Source organism: Chamaea fasciata, unplaced genomic scaffold (assembly GCF_029207755.1).
Source record: "Chamaea fasciata isolate MVZ Bird 193981 ecotype frontalis unplaced genomic scaffold, bChaFas1.0.hap1 SCAF_3, whole genome shotgun sequence".
Lineage (NCBI taxonomy): Eukaryota > Metazoa > Chordata > Aves > Passeriformes > Sylviidae > Chamaea > Chamaea fasciata.
This window is the reverse complement of record NW_027094088.1, coordinates 88,620,933-88,643,103: the sequence shown is the minus strand read 5'-3', so window position 1 is coordinate 88,643,103 and position 22,171 is coordinate 88,620,933. Positions and strand designations below refer to the sequence as shown.

The 22,171-nt window shown below is 38.0% G+C and overlaps 1 protein-coding gene across 7 annotated transcripts in view; it reads right to left on the bottom strand.

Annotated features, from left to right (window-relative positions):
* Window positions 1–22,171, bottom strand: part of KHDRBS2 (KH RNA binding domain containing, signal transduction associated 2) — a 350,066-nt gene that overhangs the window by 109,900 nt on the left and 217,995 nt on the right. For all 7 annotated transcript variants that reach the window (XR_010720108.1, XR_010720110.1, XR_010720109.1 and 4 more), the window contains 2 exons: window positions 21,686–21,813; window positions 20,317–20,503 (listed from right to left, as the gene is read on the bottom strand). Coding sequence is in view for 1 of the 7 variants with exons in the window: in XM_066179734.1 (XP_066035831.1) it covers window positions 20,317–20,503; window positions 21,686–21,813 (315 nt within the window). In the remaining 6 variants the exon portion in view is untranslated. The remainder of the gene's footprint in view (window positions 1–20,316; window positions 20,504–21,685; window positions 21,814–22,171) is intronic.

The window sequence follows — 22,171 nt, the reverse complement described above, 5'->3', positions numbered from 1 at the left end:
TACCTTCATGTGTTTCCATACATATTTTGGAGTATGAGTCACTGCCTTCCTGCAGGGGAAAAGGCAGAATTTGTTGAGCAGGATTTTTTTTTAAACTAGGTTATTTACTGCCTCCTGTGCATATGATTAGATATTATTCTGACAATAAATGTAAAGTCAGTAAAAAGTGTGAGGATGCCTGTATCTGACTCAGTAGCATACATCCAGATGAGGTTTAGTGCAACGCTGTTGCAACACTGCCACAGAGCTTCAGATAGCTCAAAAGCATAGGCAGAATATTCTCCTACTGGCTCAAAGGCTCCAGAATTTAAACACATGCAACCATATCCAAATAGAATTTGAAAGATTAGATAAAAAAAATTAGTATTGAAAGCAAGTGTTAAAATTGAGCCCAGCAGAACGGCAGGTAAGTCCCCACTTATCTTTCTCTAGTGCTACTTTTTTATGCCACTCCTACCACTGGTTGGTATACTTAACCGGGAAAAAAAAGGGAGACGTTAGTAGGATTGAAGTGCTAGCAATAAATGATGCTCCATGGACTGAATTGCACATAAAATAATAAAGCTGTTAATTGTTTAAAGCATTTCAAAGGTTGCTTGCATGCCTCAGGATTTGGTAGGATAACTAATTAGAACTGTTTGGGAAGGAGGAAGATGTTAACAACATTTCTTGTCTTACCTTGAATCATACTAACATAGACATAACTTTGTTTTATCCTTTAGATTCTTTCATTTGCATTTTTGTGTCTGCATTATATGTGCAGAAATTGAACAGTCCAGATAACAGTTGTGCCACTTACATAAATAAGGATGTCATTAAGTCCAGCGAGTTTCTGCAAGTTGCCTCCCACATTACAGCCATAAATTGATTTTGGATATTATTTTGAAGAACGAAACAAAATACATTTAACATCAAGTGGTTACTGTTCAAAGCGGAAGGATGACACACTTGAAAAATTACAATCAGAGAGTGCACAGTAAGTTTTCAAAATTTTATAACAGACCAATAAATTCCACATGAATGGTTTGTGCATAATGAATATATTTAGGACATTAAGCACAAAGGCCAGGAATTATGGCCAATTCATGTGACAAGCACCAATGGATACTTTCGAAATCCCACCAGCCACCTTCACAGAGTTTAAAACAAGTAAGCAAGCATGTTCACCCATCATACTTTCTTGTACCAGAGAAATATATCTGAAGGTCAACCTACATTATTATGACAGTTTTAAGTATGTGATTGATGTTATTTTTAATAAATGCCAACCTGGCCCAACAATTTGTAGAGCACTGGCTGCAGATAGTACCACAGCTTGAGCCCAAGAGGAATCAAGTTTTTCAAGAAACTTGTACATTTTGAGAGAGAACTAGACCTGGCTACTTGATTAGAACAGTCATATGCCCAAAAGGGTTTACGTGAATGGATAGTCTGAACTGCTGCCTGGTGACAAGTCAGAAAGTGAGCACCTCATTCCTGTCAACATCATAGGTTATACTCTCACAAAAGACCGTATTCTTAAAATTTGACAGAGATAGGACTAATGGAAAAAAAAGAATGGCCTACTAAAATATTTCAGGAAAATAATCCAAAATTTCAGAAGCTGAATGAACAATTATTGGCTAATGACTTAAACTGCTGTCCTCAGCCCAAAAGATATGTCTCCAGAGGAAGAATTTAATGGTGTTTCTAACAATAGAAATGTATATCACATAAAATGTGAAAGTCTGTTTAATTCTTAAATTTTGAGAAAAATGCAATTTGGGATTTTGCTGATGTTTGCTGATATGAAATAGATGTAGGGGAAGATCTACAACTCCCTAATACATCATGGCTTAAATTTTTCAGCCACACAAGATCTAATCCAGCAAGGCGTTGGCTGTTTTGAGACTTCCTGCAATGCATCAGATTGATTGAACCACTCAGTTTCATAAATTTCAGAAATGCACATTCGGAGAAGTACTGACACATATTATCTGTTATGAACAACTGACCAGTCTTGCTCAGCCGTGAATATGTCTCACAGCACAAGTACAGATGGCCCATTCTGCCCTGTGGCTAAACTAAGGGGACAACCATGGGAGAAACTGCTGGACATTGCAGACAACTGAAGGAAAGCACACAGTCAGTCCTGACCTGTCCTAGACGGACAAGGCAATGATGCAAGAAGACACTACCAAAACCCATGCAGAAGGAAGGGGATAATCAGATACAATAATAAAATCCCCTTTCTTCAGGTATGATTCCCCAGCAAGTTAAGTCTTTTGGTGCCTAGTGAGTTTTATTTGGAATTGAAAGGATTCAGGTCTTTCCATGTCTGTCTTATTTAAATAATTTCTTATTTTGCTATAAGAAAATCCAACATCTTCTCTCATGCTCTCCTCTCCAGTCTCTCCTCCACACCATTACTTTCATTCCCTTTTCTCCTCTTTATGAGTAATCCATTTCTCTCAGCCCAAGCTAAGCAGGGTTTATTGCTTTGTTCTCATTCTCTCAGCCAGGATTTTAATCTCTCTCCATTTCACTGAGGCATGCTATTCCACTGCTCCAAGTACTCCTGTCTTTCCTTAGACTGCATTCTTTTATTTTCAACACCATCTTTACATTTTTCTTTGAAAATTCAATTTTGCCGTCCTTGCTTGATTTCATCACCTGCTCTCTCTACCTTATTTTTATTGCTTCCTCACATCTCTTTTCCCATTTTTCTGCAAGTTTCATTGAGGTTCTTCTTTGTTTCTAAATCCAATTCAGTACACTTATACCAATTAAAATCCAAAATAAAAAAGCTGGTCCACTGCCTACTCAAGATGTATTCTAGCAATTTTCTTTTAGACGCTAGAAAATTGTACAATCTGGAGGTTTATTTTATTCCTGGCAATTCTCTTTCAAAGCACTTTAATTATCAGTGAATGTATAATTTGCATGGATGTAGAAACAGTCTAAGATAGTCTTGCAACTGTTCCCTTCCTGAAATATCTGTTTGCTACAGTTTTAGGAAACAGAATAATTCTCAGGATAAAACAGTTCTGACTCACAAGCTGGAAAGAGTATCACTCTCAGCATATGTCACTGCTTGCAAGATATAAATACTGCTCTTGTGAAACTAATCTGATGCACTGCATCTGTAATTTTTTTTCCATTTCATTACACTGCAGAAAAGTTTATGCAATCTAATGTGATTTGAAACAACTGCATGATAAGTCTGTATGGAATACTAAGTGTTATGGGAGCAAGTGTTTCTCATATAAATGACCTATGTAATATAAATAAAATAACTTTGTCAGTATTACAGAAACATGCCAAAATGGCTGATAAACAACCCCCTCCCCTTTTTTTTTTCCTACAGTTTTCCTTTTAATAACACATTTAGTGGGCTGCTGGGGTATTGACTGAAATATGAGGAGGCCTAAGTCTGGAGCAAACACTGAAGATTCTGACATCCCAAATGTGAATTCTGATTCCTACCCTTTGTCGAAGATTTCACTCCCCAAGATCTAACCCCAAGTTCTCGATCTGTTCTTTAAAAGTTTAAGGACTATTGTCATTGTTCCCTTTCTTTGTTTTCTACTTTATTATGTAATTTAAGCTACAGACATGCCTTTAAAGTAAATTGAAATGCATCTCTTGTACAGATTAAAGACGACTTTTCCAGTATGTTTCTACTGCTTAGTGAGTGTATATTTGTGTGTTTTCATACAGAAATGGATGCAGTTTTGCATCTAGCTGTGGTGCATCTGGGGAAAGGCTGTTTTTTGAGTAACTCTGGTATTGAGATTAACCTACATCAATCCTTACATTTCAGTGCAAGAAGAAAAAATTCTACAGGAACATTCTGTTAAAATTAGAATCATTAGTAACTCACAACACCTAGTTTTCCTTACTAATGACTCTCACGGTAATCAGAGTTTCCAAAAGAAAAGAAAACATTTTCTGTTCGATTTAGATTTAAGATGTGTGAAAGTTCAGAGGACAGGGAGCGTAATCTTTAATTCACCAAAATCACTATTTAGAATATGGGAATAAAGCAACTTTGTGCCTGGTGTTTGACAAACAGATTCCCTTAAGAGACTTTTTGCTAAAGTTAGTTTGTAAAACACCTCAAAATCGCATACATGAGTTGGATTTATTTGTTGCAAGATTTTTGGCTCTTGATTGTACCAAATTTTCAACCAAGCACCCTTCCAAAAAGAATTCCTTAAGGATTGGACCTTGATACATATCAACAGCAGTGAGTTTTCACCTACTCTTTCCACTTCCAGACCCTGGTCCAGACTTTCTTAGAATGCACAGGTCTTAGTCCAGGCTTTGCTTCTTAATGACTTGATAAATAATGCATAGTAACTACAATGCTAATTCTATGGGTTTGGGTAGGTAATTAAGAGAATGCAATATGAGAGGTCTCTGTATTTTGGCTGTTTTTCTCTTCACTGTAGAGTCCTTTGAAACCAATAACTATTTTTAGAATCTCTTACAGACGTGCTGAAAAATGCTCATCTGGCAAGATGAATGTGCTTTTTAAGACCACATTCACTGTGACAGTGATGACACACTGCCTAAAAACTGCAGCCTGCAGACATAAGTCAGGCATTCAGAAGAGACCTCTGCATCGTGTATCTTATATTCCAGTCCTCGAAACTTAGACCAAAGATACCAAAAATGAGATATGCTGAAAGAGGCACCATCTATAAACTGGAGTAGAATGCTTCTGCTTGACAACAGACGAGATGGAACAAAAATATGAAGACTAGAAAACATGGCATTGGAGCGTGACTCAATTCTCTGTCTCGCCCTCATCATGAAATGGCTTTTTAGTAAAGTCAGCAGTATCAAGAATAAATCCAGGTCCAGAAGATCAAAAGGTTCAGTATCCAGATATGAATCAGCAATATCTATGTGGGATGGCTGCAAAAAAAGCAACCCTTTTATTTTTTCTGTCAGAAATCTATGGTGAAGGAAAGGCTGCATGGCAGTAATGCTGCAAAGAAAAATACCAAGAGCATCGCTCTCACTTCCTGTTTTACCGTTTGTTTTTTTTAATGTATATTACAGATACAAATGGATCATTATCCATATTGTGGTTACTTGTCCCAAAAAAGAAAATCTGTGCAGTTAATATAAGCACATTTTTAAAAAAGACATTATGATAATAATTTTAATGTGCAGAGTATATGACTCACAGAAAGTGCAGGTGTGCAGGAAGTACCTCAATGATCAGACAATATTAGGACAACTTGTGAACAGAAACATGAACATATTTTCATTGTGTTCCCACCTACTTCATGGGCAACAACTTTCATTAAAAACCCATCTTTCTCAAAGTCCAAAGTTCAATAGAATTTATTCTTCTTTAAGAACTTTTCGTGGCTTGGTTAAAGACAATTTCAAATGTATCTGATACTTTCACACATCCTGTTCAGAGACATCAGTATACTCTGAATAGGTCTAGTTGAGAACTTTATGGTTTCTGAGCTTTCCCATCTGTGTATTCACTATACATCTAAACAGGGTGAGAGAACAGGCCTGAAAACCAGAATACAATGCCATAAAGGGGGATATCTGCATCACTGGTTAGCAAAATCTGACTAGTGCCACAGGCAGTATCTAAGTCCTCAATCCTCTGCACACATTAGATCTTCTCTTTCTCTCTAGAGAGAATGTTGAAGCTGCTGATTTTCTTATTCCAAATGCTGACTGGACTGAAAATTTTCAAAGACATACCGACCAAAAGCTGGCTGAAATCTTGCATTATCAGAAAGAATGGAACTTTTCATGAGGAATTAAAGCTCTTCAGCTTCTAGCATCAACACACAATTATGTCTTTCATGCAGGGTCTGGTAGTCCACTGTAAACCACAAGTTTACAGTTCCTGTTCCTGACACAGAACCTCCTCAGGACCAGCCAGAGATGATGGAGTGAGCTTCCGTATGAAGCTTTCACAACCTAAATTTCCTTCCCTCTTACTGCAGTCAAAACTTACTGATTTTTTTAAACATACACAAGTTCTAACTCAGATACAGCTAGTTTAAATTACGGTCATCCTTAACGGCATAAATTACTTCTATCTAAAAGAATCAGGCTCCTTTAATATGCTTACTTATGGTGCTCAGTCCCCATGCTGATGACATTAAGGACCAACATAACACTAGAGAAAATTCCTACACACAATGGAAACTCTTTCAGAGAACAATGTGTGTTCATGTCTTATATTTGTACCCTAGCTAAACAACTTTGGAATCTTAGATAAACACAAATAAATAAAATCATAGCACTTCAAAGATAGTTGGAACTCTCGAGCTTCCCATATCTTAGTAAAAAATATTGTGAACATTTAACACCTCATTAAATAACTTACAAGATCCCATTTTTTCCAAGCTCTTTACGGGCCTTTTTCAGTTCCTATTTACTATGAAAAGGATCTGATAAATTATTTCAGTCTAGATTACTACCTACAGTATCTTACAGTTTCTAGTTTAATAGGATTGTTAGTGTTACACCTAGAGCATGATGTTCCAAACCACAACACCTGTTATTATTTAACAAAGAAATTACAGTCATGTTCTGACATGACCATCACTGTGAGACTGGCTCAGTTATCTCCAAGGGATGACTTTATAGCTTTGAGAACTGACAAATTGTTATGTCCTGAAATTCATGCAGGGAATGGTATTGTGGCTGTAAATCACAAGGGCAACTAAGACACTGGCGAGACCCTTTGGAATAATCTTTACATTCCTGTTTTCCTCAATAAGCCTCTTAGTTGAAAGATTACCCATGATGAGGTTTTTTCCTCCAGGACTAGCAAAGGATAGCTCCTGCGTCTTTGACAGCTGCTTAATAAAATTTAAACAAGGCCTTTTGTTGTGCATTTACCTGTACTTGTACTCCTCCACGGACTATAAAGGCCAAGCAAGTCAAATCCAGAGTCAGTTTGTCTTTTTTGATTTGTTTTAGGCATATTTAAATCTAAACTGCTAATCTAAAATTCTGGAAGCAACTGTATCAATTAAAATAAATAAATCAAGTCATCGCAACTGGATTGTACTAACATTTCGGCAATTATTACGTTTTCTGCTTTGTCTGACAGAGATACCCTGCCCCTGCTGACTGAGTCTACTCGAAAATCATGTTGAAAGAGCACATTGCACCACTGTCCTGGGACAAGTCCTTTCCTGCTTGGCACACACTGAAATGTTACTTTGAAGTTTACAGCTTTTATTGCAGCCTTGGCCTATGAGTAGTAGAGGACTCTTCTCTTGACCACCAGCTACCAACCAGAGTAGCATCAGTGACATCTTCAGGCTTTATCCCACTGTCTTTCTAATTCCATTCTTGGAAAAAATGTATCTGCTTCACAGTAACTCCTTACTGATTGCATCAGGCTTGAAAATTGTTACTGCTCCTCCCAGATGTTCTTAAGGTTTTTAAGCCTATTGCTGAGAAGAATAAGACAACATAGCAACATTCTTGGACATTTGCTTGGGTGGCCCAACTAGGAGTACCTCAGCTACCAAAGTCTGCTTCAGCCCACCAGCAATAATTTTCTTGGAAATATCTAGAAATACAACTGTTCTCACTTTTCTTATTTTTTCAGAACAGCCACTTTGGATTAACAGTGATTCATTCACGTATGCTTTTCCTTATTCCGTATTAATTTCCTTATTCCTGTTTACACTTCTGAACTCCACTCAGGAGATGAAATCACACTTACATGACCCACTGCCAATATGAAGTGTGACTATCCTTATCGCCAAAAGCCAAATAGATAACATATATAAATACAGCCTTAAGCACTCTGAGGATTAAACAACAACCCTGAGAATCCTGCTGGTTTTGTTAATTTAATGTTCATTTTCTTTACCTCTATATTCTCTTCCTCTTAGTGGACGAAGTAGGCTACAGCAACATTTGCTTTCTTTTCAGAATTTTTTCAATGACTTTCAGAATTTTTTTCCTTAATAAGGAAACTATAAAGCAATCATAAAATTGTAGGCTGCATCAGGCAGATGTCAAGAATTGAATAAGCATTTGGTTCATAATGCTTTGAACTTAGAAACAAACTATATGCTTGGATTTTTCATTTTATTTTTCGAAGAAGGTCAGCAAATCTCACGACAGTTCAAGAATACAACCTACAGTAATGAAACTTACAGTGCAAAATTAACCAGTGCTTTTAGAAGAGCTAGTGTTCTTTACAGAACAAATTATTACATCAGGAGGCATCATTTTGAGAGGATGGAAAATGCATGAAAAATTCTTAAAGGCAATTTCCTCCCCAAAATAATGTTCAAATTTTATATCATAGCTGCTCAACACCTAAGTCATACAAATTTGTACACTCATATTTACTGTGGCAACACAGATACACAGCTCTAAAGTAAATTGTTCAATGAGATTATGCCCCAAATGGAGAGGGAAAAGCCTTATGTTACTGAAGCTGGGAAATTTATTTTAAGAGCTGTCAGGTTTAATTAATTGTTTCTGTTCTACAGAATGTTAAACAGTTTCTCAGGCTTTATTTCAGTGACCTGTTTTCTTATTCTCAAATATTATGATCAAGGACAGATGACTTGGCATTTTCAAGAGTGGAAACTTAGTTCTTAGTAACAATTCCCTTCCTCCAACACAAACAACCAATGACTATATACTCTGTACACAACTACTGAGGTCCTGAGGAAAGAAAGTAGGGCCTTTAAAGTCTTTTTCAAAATTCCATTTCACCTTAACATCCTCAGTCAAGGACTATCAGAACAGTATTGCTTCTCTGTAACACCGTAGTCTACCTTCTTCCTAGAAAGGTCATAGACTTTGTCAAAACAGACAGGTAGGATTTTTTTTTTTTAAAGCTAAAATAATTTTCCCCTTGCTCCCCTGTAAGTTTTCTACAAAATGAATAGCACAGAAAAAATAATCTAAGTTTTTTAGAATTTAAGTCCTCTGTTCAGAAGTAATTTAAGGACTTAGAAGCCTACATTGTTTGCAAATTTTGTGTAATTAGGATCTTAAATTTTTGGATCCTGGATAAACAAAGGAAACATAGAGGAATTGATGACATCCAAGATACTTTCATGAAAACTTGAAAGCAGGAAAACTTAGAAAATTAAGAATGGTACCCACAGTGCTGTACTGTTTAGTACACTTTAGCTGTCCTGTTGGAATGGATGACAAAAGAGCATTGAATGACCCTTGATCCTCTCCTCTTAGGCAACATTGTTTGGCTTGCAGGAAGACAAGTCCTGCTCCCAGAACTGAGCCTGCTGTAGGAGAGGTAGGCAAGTTACTTCTGTAGACACTCTGCAATGGTTGAATCTTTAAAAAAAAAAATCTAGAAGACTAGAATAAAAGTAGTTCCTTCACTTTTTTTTTTTTTTTTTTTTTTTTTTTTTTTTTTTTTTTTTAATAAAAAAAAAAAAATCCGGGATATCATTCATCCAAGATGGGAGACACTGACTTGCAGTTTTTCCTCTATTTCATTCCTGATGCTCCCAACTCAAGTGGATGCCTCTGGACTGCAATGTATTCTGCACAAGGAAAACACTCTCAGTCCCCTTCATACTGCACTGTGCATGGAAACAGAAGCAGTTCACGTAATGAAAGGGTTGTCAAGCATTGCAAGGGGCTGCTCAGGGGAGAGGCGGAGACAGCGTTCCTGAAAGTGTTCAAGAAACAGCTGATTATGGCACTCAGCACTGTGATTTCATTGACCAGGTAGTGTTCAGTCAAAGACTGGATTTGATGATTTCAGAGGTCTTTTCCAACCTTAATGATTCTAAGCACTGATTCAGCCATACACTTCTTGGCTACAGCTACAAATGTAGCAGCCTCACCTGCAAATATACATCACAACTATACACAATAGGACTATGCAGATACAAGACAAATCATTTGCATGGGAGATTTTTTACCCCTTTGCAAATAACAATGGGAACCCGAGTAAAATGAATAAAACTCAATGAAAATTACCTTCCCCCCATCCCCTCCCCCCCCCCTCCCCCCCCTTGTGCTATGTTTAGCACAAACAAGCCACTTTTGTTGCTTTCACAAAATGGCAATGTGTAATATTGGCACCTCAAGAGTAATAAGTTAGAAAAGCTCCAAATGGCTTTTTGGATTTATTTGTTTAGGGCGTTTGCATGAAAGGTGGCCTTGCAAGAAAGTAAAATGGCTGTTCAAGGAAAGTGAAAAATGACCAAAGTTTTGCTGTTTCTAATTTATTTGATAGATGCACTCAGGCTCCACAACTGCATTTCAGTGATTCTCTGTTTCTTCTTATTTTTATTTTTCTCATTCTCTGAGCTGCAGTGTCCACACAAAATGTGGCAAAATTTGACTAGCAATGAAACTGAGATCCCTTCTGCGTCTCCCTTACAGTCTGATTTACATAAACTTGAATTATCTGTATTTGTTTATAACATTTTCTCTTTATTTCCATATCATCTACGTAGGTGGTGCAGTTGTGTCAAAATACTTGCAAATCCCAATTTCTAGAACTAATTTTCATTTATAAGCACTTATTCTTTTATTGTTATTTATAATTAAATAAAACTAAAAAGAAACTTGTTAAGATTTCACATTTATGAGCAATTTTGGCAAGAAAAACAGAGCAAACCAAACCAAGATTAATTCTGAAATTTTTTTTTTTGAAAATAGGTAACAAAAAGGGAATTATCTACTCTTAAAATAGGAAATATTTAAATGTGGTTTGATGTTATTCCACAAAGCAGTACAGGGTCATGCTTGGGTCCTTGTGTTCTTACGATTCTGCTATGTAAGAAGCATTTACTTACATAATTTCACTGAAAAAAAAACCCCACTGCACTGTATGACTTCAGATATGGCACTCCAGAAATTTGTACACCATAACAAGAGCTACAAAACAACAGTAGGTATCTAGGAGTAACAGCACTTATAGTGATTTTAAAAGCTATTAAAATGCAGGCAACCATAATTTCATAATGAAAAAAACATGTCTGTATGGAGAAAGAACATTTGTCATCTCTAGTTTTTTACTTTATTGTCCTGGAGCTTTTATACTGCACCTCCCTCTTCTAGTGATTGTTGCCCTCTCTAAGAGTCCTGTAGGACAAACTCAAGGTACTGTGTTTCATAACAAAATCAATTTTCACAATGTTTTTGCAACAGTTTAAAGAGGTACCCTAAATCTGTCTCTTGGATAAAATATACCTGGTCAAATTGTTTTAAAAATGAGCGTATTTGAGAACTGCACTGGTCTACCTATATGACAGAGGTATTCCTATGAATATTCCAGTCACTTTTGTTTAACAATTAATACCATCATTGCTAAACGAAAGGAAAAGTGTCCTTCATCCAGTCCATCTGATTGCACAGGTAAAACTATTCTTTTAACTTACTCCTTTAGGACACTTGCTAATACTTTTTTCCTTCCTATATTTAATTTTTTCCCCAAAATGTATTGTTAGGAAAGAAAATAAATGCTTTAATTTTTATGTCACTGATCCTTCAGACTGACTCCTAACACAGTTCCTCATGCATGTTGCTTCTTGTAGAGAAGCTCTGTGCAGCATCAAGTTATTATAAACAGATGGACTGAAAGAAATGGACCACATTTTTCTGTGATGTAGCTACAAATAACATATACACACACACGCACACACACACACACACACACACATATCTGTATCAGAGTATAAGCACATATCTTTATACTGACACAAAATTTTACTGGAAATACTAAGACAGTTGGAGAGTCAAACCTCCTCCTTCCAAAAGCAGTAGATAACAAGACACTCGTGTGATGCTGCTTGGGAAGAATCTGCAGATTTATCAGCAGATATCCTGAGTTTTAGGCACAGCTTTAGTCAGCTTTGTCTATAACAATATCCTCTCTGGGTATATATATATATATATATATATATATATATATACATTCCTAGATGTATGAAAATAAAAGCTCACATATATACTTGAGCCTTCCTTAAATACCCAGAAAGAACAGGCATATTGCTTGGGAGGTGCTTCTGTGCCAACCCATGAGACAATTCATCCAGCATAACCCTTCTCCTTCCTTTGTATAACTGAAATTTAGAGCTACAAACGCAACAAACACAGTGAGGAAAAAAAGATACAGGCATATAAGGCTTCTGTTCAGACCTTTAACTTACTAGATACATTTCCTATTCTTCCATTTTCCTGAGTAAGCAATAACTGTATGGATATAGGCAACTGGCTAAAAGGCCCATCACCAGTAAATGAAACTGAACTGTAGTCTGTTTAAGTTAATTTTAGTTTAAGTGCAATTGCTAAATATGTATCTCTACAGTTTCATTCAGAAGTATATTTTGCAAGATGACAATATCACAAATGTATCAAAGAGAAAAACAGATGAACTCAGATGAAAGCTCTGAAACCAGGAAGTGTTTTTTAAATACATGGCCCTAAATTCCAGTAAAACTTGAATACGATTTTGGAACAAGCCATGTAAGTTTTCAATTAATATGAAATAATTCCTAAACTGTGCATTTTACTATATTAATCAAGCCCAAATTTTAGTTACAATGCAAATTCTTAATAAACAATACACAAACTACAAAACTCCTTTCATTTGTACATGGAATCTATCGATATAAAGAACCCTCTGTAAATCCACTTTTTAAAAAGTCACTAAACTGAGTTCACCAAAGGCTAGACTGAAAAGCACAAGTACCACAGGTATGCTGGAGGCAATGTTGGTGTGATGTTAAGTGCCATGGTGTCCTACCCTCCAGAGCCCTTCCCAAAAAAAGAGCTCAAAGCTACTGTAGTTGTCTGGTACAGCTGAAAGCTCTGCACTTACTGAGGGCAGATGTGTCTGTCTCCCTGGAAACTGATGAAGCTTGAGGTCAAAAATTGTTCAGTTTTTAGTACCTCAGTGTACTAAATCTGGTTAAGTGACTTTTAGAATTGAAAGAAAAAATCCAAGGCTTCCTTCTAACTGAGCTGAATTCACAGAGTAACTGAACTCTAAATAATTCTAATCAAATTAGACTTGTCCCAAGTCTTGAAGAGCAATTCTTTAAGTTGCTATGAGTTTGTTAAAAAAAAAACCCCAAAACCAAAAAATGATTTTTTGCTTTTCAGCCTGTTGGAAAAGGATAGCATGGGTGGAGATAGTCAACTGATAGTGTTTAGCCTGCAAATGCCCATAGAGTTATTTTGTGCTAATCTAGACTGCTCTCCATCAGATAAAAAACTGAATGAGAAGTTGTGACTGAGCTAAGCGACAGTAGACATGCATTTCTGGTAAAAGGCTCCTGAACAATCACATTTTTCAAAGATCAAATGGTGCATTGCATGATGCAGACAAATTTGCCTCTGTGGATAACACTGCAGATATTTTTTATGTAGGATCTTATGAATACAACCGCATACACTATGAATATTTAAGGACCATATGCAGACTGGATGATCAATGGAGAACATGCCCTCCACTTAGATCTCTGTATAACAAATATAAATATTTATTACATTGTACTTGTAATAACATAATTTATAATTCTAAAACATGTGCAGCTGCATCAGCATTTTCTTTTATACTCTGTCTAGCACAGAAAATAGGTTTCATCTGAAAACTTGGTAACTAATGTCAAGGAGAGAATTATTTCTGCCAAGTAAGGACAGCATGAAGGGGATGACAGAAGAACTTATCCTCCACAAAAAATATTTCTGCAACATTAATAAATAGGTGTAAGAGTTGTATGTGTTTTATTAGTGAAGTCTGTTGAATAACTATGATTATGACAACCAAATCAAAACAAATCAATTCAAATCAAGAAAATAATATAATAAAGTCTGATTTAGACCATATTATCAATATGTGAGAAATTAATAGCAGTGATGAGTCTGAAAGCAGTATTCACTTTAGCACTGCACTGCTCTCAGGACAGTTCTTCTGGTTTCATAAGGCAAGCCTTATTTATTCAGTCCAAGATCTTTATGAATAAGATACAAACTTGAGTTTGCACAGGTAAGCAAAAAGCTCTAGATCTGTAGGTTCCCAGACACTAAAGATCAAGTGCTGACTGTGGATTCTGTTCTTGGAAAAACATTAAAAACTTGCCCTTACTTTAACTCTGTATTTATGTTGCTGGACCTTTTACCCAATAAATATATTTATACTTTTCATGGACGACATTATCCAAAATCTGGAGAAATCCACTATACCCTCATCAGGCTGCCATTCACAGCATCCTTCTAAACCTCAGTAGGGTCTTTCGAATAATATAAACATTATCCTGTTTATCGCTATTGCACTAAAAAGAAAATTTGATTTTTCAAGTCACAGCAGGTACAAGCTGAATATAGCTTAGCTTTTATTCTAAGTGCCTTGGGCATAAATAGCTAATCAATCATTTTTAATCAATATGTCGTTCAGCCATGCAGATTCCCACGTCTATAATTCTATCTTTATTCAAATGATCTTTAGTCACACTACATTCTTCACTGATTTTTTTTTCTCACCCAGAAAAGGCACAGAAATAGACAAGTGCTTCATATTAAAATTTGGAAATACCAGTTTAGAAAAAAAAGTAAAACAAAGTAAACCCTGTTACCTCTTACTATATCCAATATTTTTCACTATTTTAAGGTTTGGAACAACCTTAAAAGTCTTCCTAGTTGTCCAGGCCTCACTCTCACTGACAATGCCCCACAGTGATAATAGGCATGGACTGAAAAGTATCAATTGCTCACTTTAATATATTTATTAAAGCAGTAACACAGGAGCAAACCGGCCATGAATAAGAAGTTTAGACCTTTATAAACAGTTTCCATCTACATCCAGGAATGGAAGACAGAATGGATTTAAAAGCACTAAGAATTCCCATTTTAACTATTAAGCAAAGCCTCCGCAACTGCAATTTTGTGGATTGCAGTCATATGCACATGTTGACTATTCTTTTCAAAATTCTGAAGTGTGACAAAAATGCCTCTTATTATCAGTCTTTTCATTGCCTAGGTTGGCACTGAATAAGCATGAGAATAGCTGTTTCAGTTTGTTTGAAAACTACTGAAAAATGTAAATGACCATTGATCTTAGAATAAACAGTTAAACATGGCATTTGCTTTCATATTAAATAATTTGAAATGAGAGGAAGAACAGCATGACATTAAAAGCACAATCTATCTTATTGTGTGGCTCTTTTCCAGTGATTTTGTAAAAGCACTTCTCTCCACATATTCCAGAAGATAACAAGAATCTGCATTTGGTTGGTTTGATCAGTGAAATGAGAGGTGAGAGAGAACATTTGCATTTAAAATTGCTCTTTAATCTGGCTGTCCTAGACGTAGGAGCTGCACCAGCTTCCCAGTGTCTCAACAGACCAGCCTATTTCTTGCAAACAAATTATGTATTTGTTTGTAAAAGAAAGAAGCTCATCTAAGTATTCATATTATGATGAATGGATTTCTGTGCAAAAGTCGTCTTTTTTATCCAAGAGTGAAAATGCAAGTAAGGTTTCTAAAGGTTTTTTTAAGGAGGTAAAATACAAAAGCAATGTGTATTTTAGTCCCAAATGTATTCTGTTTTGGTAATTCTTTCCATCTGCTGTAAGGGAACAAGTGATAAGTCACTTCAAAACTCACATCAGACCTCTTAGCAAGGCTCATCAAAGCTTCTAAAAAAATGTGAAGAAAAATATCACTGGACAGCTCATTCCTGGCTTCTGATTCAGAAGGAAAAAATACAGATCAAGAGTCAAATGCCCTCCAAAACAGGATCAGAAAGAAACAGTAATTTTGGCTTAGATTTGGACTAAGCACCCTTCCAAAACTTAGCTTTAATCTTGAGTGAAAAGTCTGGATGCTCAGATCAAAACATACTGAACTGAACACTGCCTTTACTCAGTCAAGTTGCCCCATCTGTACAAGTGTTGAAGGTCAGGCTGGATGGGGATTTGAGCAATCTGGTCTAGAGAGGTGAACCTGCTCATGGCAGGGGGTCTGGAACTAAATGATCTGTAAAGTGCCTTCCAACTTAAACTATTCTATGATTCTATTATTTTATTATTTATTGCCTCAACAGCAGCAGATCTACTGAAGTACTCTTCACTTGTGTATAAATCATGAATCTCAATCCGTCATGCCTATCGCCTGCTTCACAAGTTGCCAACAGGACCTCAGCCTTTAGAGGACCCCCAGGTCCCTCTCCACAGAGCTGCTTTGCAGCAGATCGGTCCCCAGACTGTGCTGGTGCCTGGCATTGTTCTTCCCCAGGTGCAGGACCCTGAATTTGCCTCTGCTGAGCTTCAGACAGTTCTCCTCTACCCATCTCTCCAGCTTGCCAAGGACCCTCTGAAGGGCTGCACAGCCCTCTGGGCTATCAGCCACTCCTCCCAGCTTTGTGTCATCAGCAAAACTGCTGAGGATGCCTCTGCTCCTTCATCCAAGTCTCTGATGAATACCTTAAACAATATCGGGCTCAATATTGAACTTTGGCAGACGCCACCAGTGACAGGCCTCCAACTAGACCCTGTGCCACTGATCACAACCCTCTGGGATCTGCCATTTGGCCAGTTCTCAACCCAGACCCGTGTCTACTCATGTAACTGTTCTATGGGGTTTGTGCGGCCAACTTTTGGTAGCGAGCGGGGGGCTACAGGAGTGGCTTCTGTAAGAAGCTGCCAGAAGACTTCCCCATGTTTGTCAGAGTCAATCACATCCAGTTCCAGGACAGAACCACCACTGGCAAAGGCTGGGCCAACCAGACTTGATAGTTGATACCCCTCTGTGATAACATATTTAAGAAGGAGAAAAAAAAAAAAAAAAAAGAAAGAAAGAAGTTATTGCTCAGATGTAATTGTGGCCAGAGAAGAGTGGGGTGAGAACATGTGAGAGAGGAACAGCTCTGCAGACTCCAAGGTCTGAGCAGAAGGAGGGGCAGGAGGGGCTCCAGGTGCCAGAGCTGAGATTCCCCTGCAGCCCCTGGTGCAGCCCATGGTGAGGCAGCTGTGCCCCTGCAGCCCATGGAGGGCCAGAGGATGCAGAGATCCACCTGCAGCCTTGGGAGGAGACCCACACTGGAGCAGGTGGATGCCTGAGAGGAGGCTGTGACCCGATGGGAGGCCTGAGCTGGAGCAGGAATCTGCAGACCTGTGGAGAGGGGAGCCCATGCTGGAGCAGAGGTAGAACTCTTTTTCATGAGTAGCAGCAGAAACAACCTGTGATGAAACTTGACTGTAAACCCCATTCCCTGTCTCCCTGCGCCTGCGGAAGAGGCAGAGCTGGGAAGGAGATAGGGGAGAAGTGTTTTTAAGGTCTTATTTTGCTTCTTATTATCCTGCTCCGGTTTGCTTGGTAATAAATTCAATTAAAATCCCCAAACTGAGTCTGTTTTGCCCTTGATAGTATTTGATGAGTGACTTCTCTCCTGGTTTTTACCTCAACTCATAAACCTTTTATTACATTGTCTCTCCCCTGTCCAGTTGCAGAGGGGAGTGAGAGACATTTTTGTGGATGCCTGGCATCCAGCCAGGGCCAACCAACTACAACTATCTTGTCTCAACCCAAGAGTTTTGCCACTTTTACACTTCTGAATCTTTCCCTGGTCTCGCCAGGGGAGAGACCACCTGTGTGTGGCTTAGTGGTTGGCTGTGGTTACAACACAAATAGGCCCAGGACACAAACCCTAGACCACCCCTCTTGGTCCCAGAAGCTGCAGGGCAGCTGCCAGTTACACTCTCCATCCAAATTCACACCAAATGAACTGCTTTTAAAGTGAAGAAGGTAAAGCAAGTTTCAAAGGCAAGTAAAGAAAAAGGCATGAGGTGAGTCACTCCTTCTTGATCCAGCCTTCTTCTTTTCTGAAAGTTGTTCCAAATGTTTTTCCCTCTGGCTAGGTCTGACACTCAAAATGTTGCACATGAATATATTCACCACAATGACAGGACTTTATTTTTCCTGAGAAACCTTCAGACATCTGCTTTTATGGATTCTCAGAAAGGCCATTAGGAAACCTCAAAATATTTATATATTGGATAATCCAAACTTTTAAATGCTTATCCAAACCGATTTAAACAGTTAGATGTTTCAAGGTCAGACAGTCAAGACAATCTCTGATTAGTAGTGCTCAACAAATGGCTAAAGATTTTTTTTCAGGAAATGCCGTCTAAACATTTTTTTTTTAAAAATCTGCTGTAGGTATTCAATTCTATTTCTTGAATTCATTTTCAGATCAACATTTAAGTGGCTATATTTCAACAGAGCAAAGAAAAACACAGAATATGGATGTCACAATCAATGACAGTGCATTCATATGTACCACTAATCAAATCAATGGTGCTTGCAAATAGTAAGAAAAAAATGGTGTGAAATACTATAATCAAAAATGAAAAATATAAACTCATACACAAACTCTAATACACCTGTGGGTTGGTTAGAAGCAGGAAAAAAAAGTAAATTGGATAAATTATTCATTATAAATTAGATTTTCATCTGTAGGATTAATGGGTAAAGAACAATTACACATAACATTTGTTGCAGGTCAACAAATAGATCCACTTGCTTTTAGTATCCAGCCAGGTATCTGATTTATTATAGGGTTTATTTGGGAAGAAAAACTCTTTTGATTACTTTCCACAAAAATAAAAACATTTTCCCTAGAACGTCATTTACAATATTATATGCAGATATGTGACAATGAACTTTTCCTTCTACCAACGCAGAGTTCTAGTTATTATCTCAGCCCATAAGATACCAAAATTATTTAGATTAGAAACTTAGAAACTTTTATAAAATGACAAGAAATTTTCATTGCAAACTGGTGCATGACAGCAATCTCATATACTCCTAGCTGTGGAATATAGATGTTGAAAGGACACAGGAGATGGAAGATCTCCAAAACATGTGAATTTTTGACCTATAAGGCAGCATCTTTTTTAGCTGCTATCTGTGAAGGGGGAAAAAACCCACAAACACACGTTTGTTTTTACTGGACTAATGTATCACAAATTAAACTTACTCGTTTAATTGTGTATATGTTTTGTGCTCCTCAGAGTGCAGGCATTTCAAAAATATTGGGAACTGGCTGAACACCTTCCTAACCTTGATAATCCAGCTGCATCAATTTCCCCTCCTGCTTTCCACATTTACCATCAAGAAAAAGTGCTAGAAATCTTCCCTAAAAGATGTTTAATACTCTAGGATATTTACTACTACTGTAAATGAAAAAAAAGAAATTACTTCAAGTATAATCCTAATCTTACATTACAAGGGTTCTGTATCTGCACAGAAAGGAAGGTCTCATACATTTTGGCACTAACAGACAATAATACACTGTCTGTCAAGGAAGCATGTACTTTTGAAATTCCATTTCTTAGCAGGACTTTCAGCTCATTCATTAATGGAAACTGTGTTGAGGTAAACAATACAGGAGTGACATTCCCCCTCCTCCTTTTCTGCTGCTGTTGCTCAGTTGAAATTCTTAGAATTAACAGAATGTGCATCCTTAATTTGAAGTGGCTATGATCTAGTCACTATGCTACAAATACACATGGTTGAGTGAAGCTTCAACAACAAAAATAATGTCTGTTTCATTTTCTTTTCTTCTGTTCTAGGAAGATTATTAATTGGATGAAAGCGCACCTTTCCCTGGCGGTAGGATTAGCGAATAGATCAGATGTCATTTTTCTCTTGGACTTGCTATGGCTGGAAAAATCCAGATATCATATTTGATAGCACTACCTTCTCTATTTGGATAGCTGTTGTTATGGTGATAGTTCCAGGAGGAAACTTTAATGAGGATGACTTGAAAGCTTTGATGTGTACAGCACAATTATTTTTAACACCTCATAAGGAAAGGTGACGGTCAGTTAGTACTGCTCTGGGCTAAAGATGCATCATTGTACCAGCTTTCATGAAAACTACCCGAATTTCTATTTGTTATGTATCTGTAACACAGTGTTGAATACAAATATGTAACAAAAAGGATTTGGAACAACAACACGCCTTCCCCCCCCCATCATTTTCTCACAAAGGATATAAGCTGCTATTCTTAGGAACTTGGTTACAATAAAAACTGACTGAGTATACAAAACAAATTTTAGAATATCTCTAAAGTTCTTTTGTGACACCCCAAGAACTATCCTGCGTGATCTCTCATATCCAAAACTAAGCTGCGGACGAAGCTACAAACCCACATCACCCAGCACAGGCTGCAGACACACTGCATCACCCAGACTGTCGTTCACCCGCAGGGGAAAAGCGTTAGAGACAGAGGAGCGTCCGGGCCGGACTCTTCCATCTCGGAAGAACTCGGCGTTGATCACAGAGCTCGGCTCACCCGTTGCGACAAAGGCATTTACTTACGTAGTCCTCGTGTGCGGGCGGCGGGGGCGGCCGGTATCCGGGCACGGAGGGCGCGCCCCGGGCGCGGGGGGTGGGCACGCCGCGGGCCACCGGCGGCACCGGCAGCGCTCCCCGCGCCACCGGCGCTCCGCGGGGCGCCTGGGCTCCTCGTCCCGGCAGCGGGGGAGGGATGGCACCCCCACGGCCCCTGCGGGGAGCAGAAAGGAAGGATCACTCTGGTGAGCACGAGGGAAGACACGCATGTGCTGCCCCATTTCAAAGGCTGTCGCGTTTTTACTACTATTTAAAGCATCATATAACTCTGGGGTTTTGGCAGCTACATTGTCAAGCACTTTTAGGCAATATCTCAGGCAGAACTCGTATTATGGAAAGGCATTATTTTTAAACCATCTAGTGTCTTTTGCACCTGATCCTCTTGGTGCTTGTACTAATAAACTTCTGAATCATTGTAATTCACAGCCCTGCAGACTTACTCCAAAGCAGTTCTAGAATACTAAGAAAATGAGGAACTTCTGTTGCTCTCAAACTATTTCACAAGAGCAGTCATCACTCTCATTTTCATGTTTATTGATAGGTGGGGGAAATGCTTTGGCAGAAGATAGTGCAGGACAGCAGAAACTTGCATGGCAAAGCAGAGGAAGAATATAAAAGCAGAGGAATAACTTTTTCCTGCCTAATTTAGTTCAGCACAAAGGATTGGTAGTGTGGGATTCTACTTTCCCCCACTGCACAGAGAGAATAGAGCATTTAGACAAGCATGGAAAGAGGTTCAGCATCCTCCTGGTTATATCTCCCCCTGTGCTGTATCTCCCTTGTTGTACAAATTAGTAAGTCAGAAGAAGCTGTTCCTGTTTAAAAAGACTTGTATCTATAGCATTTGATGAAATAGAAAGGGGATAAATCAGGGCAGCAGTCTGTGAGTTTTGTTTCAGAGCAGTATGCTCCTGGGTGCGCTGTCTTTTTGGAAGACTCTGAATGCCAGGTATATAGGTATATTTGTATATACACAGTACAGCTGTAATATGTATCAAAAGTAATTATATGGCTAATAAAGTTCCACCTAGACTATGTGGCCTTCTCTGACTATACTATTATTTTGACCGAGAATTTTATGCTACTGACCATACTGCCTTAGTATTAGCATAAAAGTATTCTTTCTTAGAAATATCCTTTTCCTGTCTTCATAATCTGCTCTCAGTTGTTGCCACCCACTGTACCCCGTGAACTGTAGATCACAAAATCTGGAACAATATAGACCACATAGGTTATCACAAGACAAATATTTTGGTTTACTGACCAGATTTTTTTTTAAACAAGGGTTTTTTTACTAGTGTTTACACTCTGTAAAGCTATTAACATAATAGTTCACCTTGAAGGAGCTGCAGGTGGCACACGGATCCCTCTTCCTCGAATGCCCCGTCCACGTGATGAATCCTCAGAACCGTTCAAATATGAAAGTTCTCTCAGCTGCTCCTGGCGAATTTCATCATTATAATCCTGAAATGCAAAAGGTGAAACTTTCTGAAACTTTGAATTTTGGTTGAGCTGGCAAACCACCCAAACCAGAAATTCTGTGGATGGTATTTTGGTGAATTGTTTTGCATTATCACTGGTACGCTGAGAAATTGTACAAGTGGAAGTGGACAACTACCTGTAATATATGGACAGAAAAATGCCTATGTATGGGTAGTGAAAGTGGTCATAAACAGCAAGAACATGCAAAAAACCCCACAAAAGGCACAGAAGGCATAAACACAGAGAAATGTATCTGCATGCAAAATGCAAATGGACTTTCACTTACAAAAGGTACTATTTTCAAGCGACTTGTAATTAGACAAAACAAACAAACAAACAA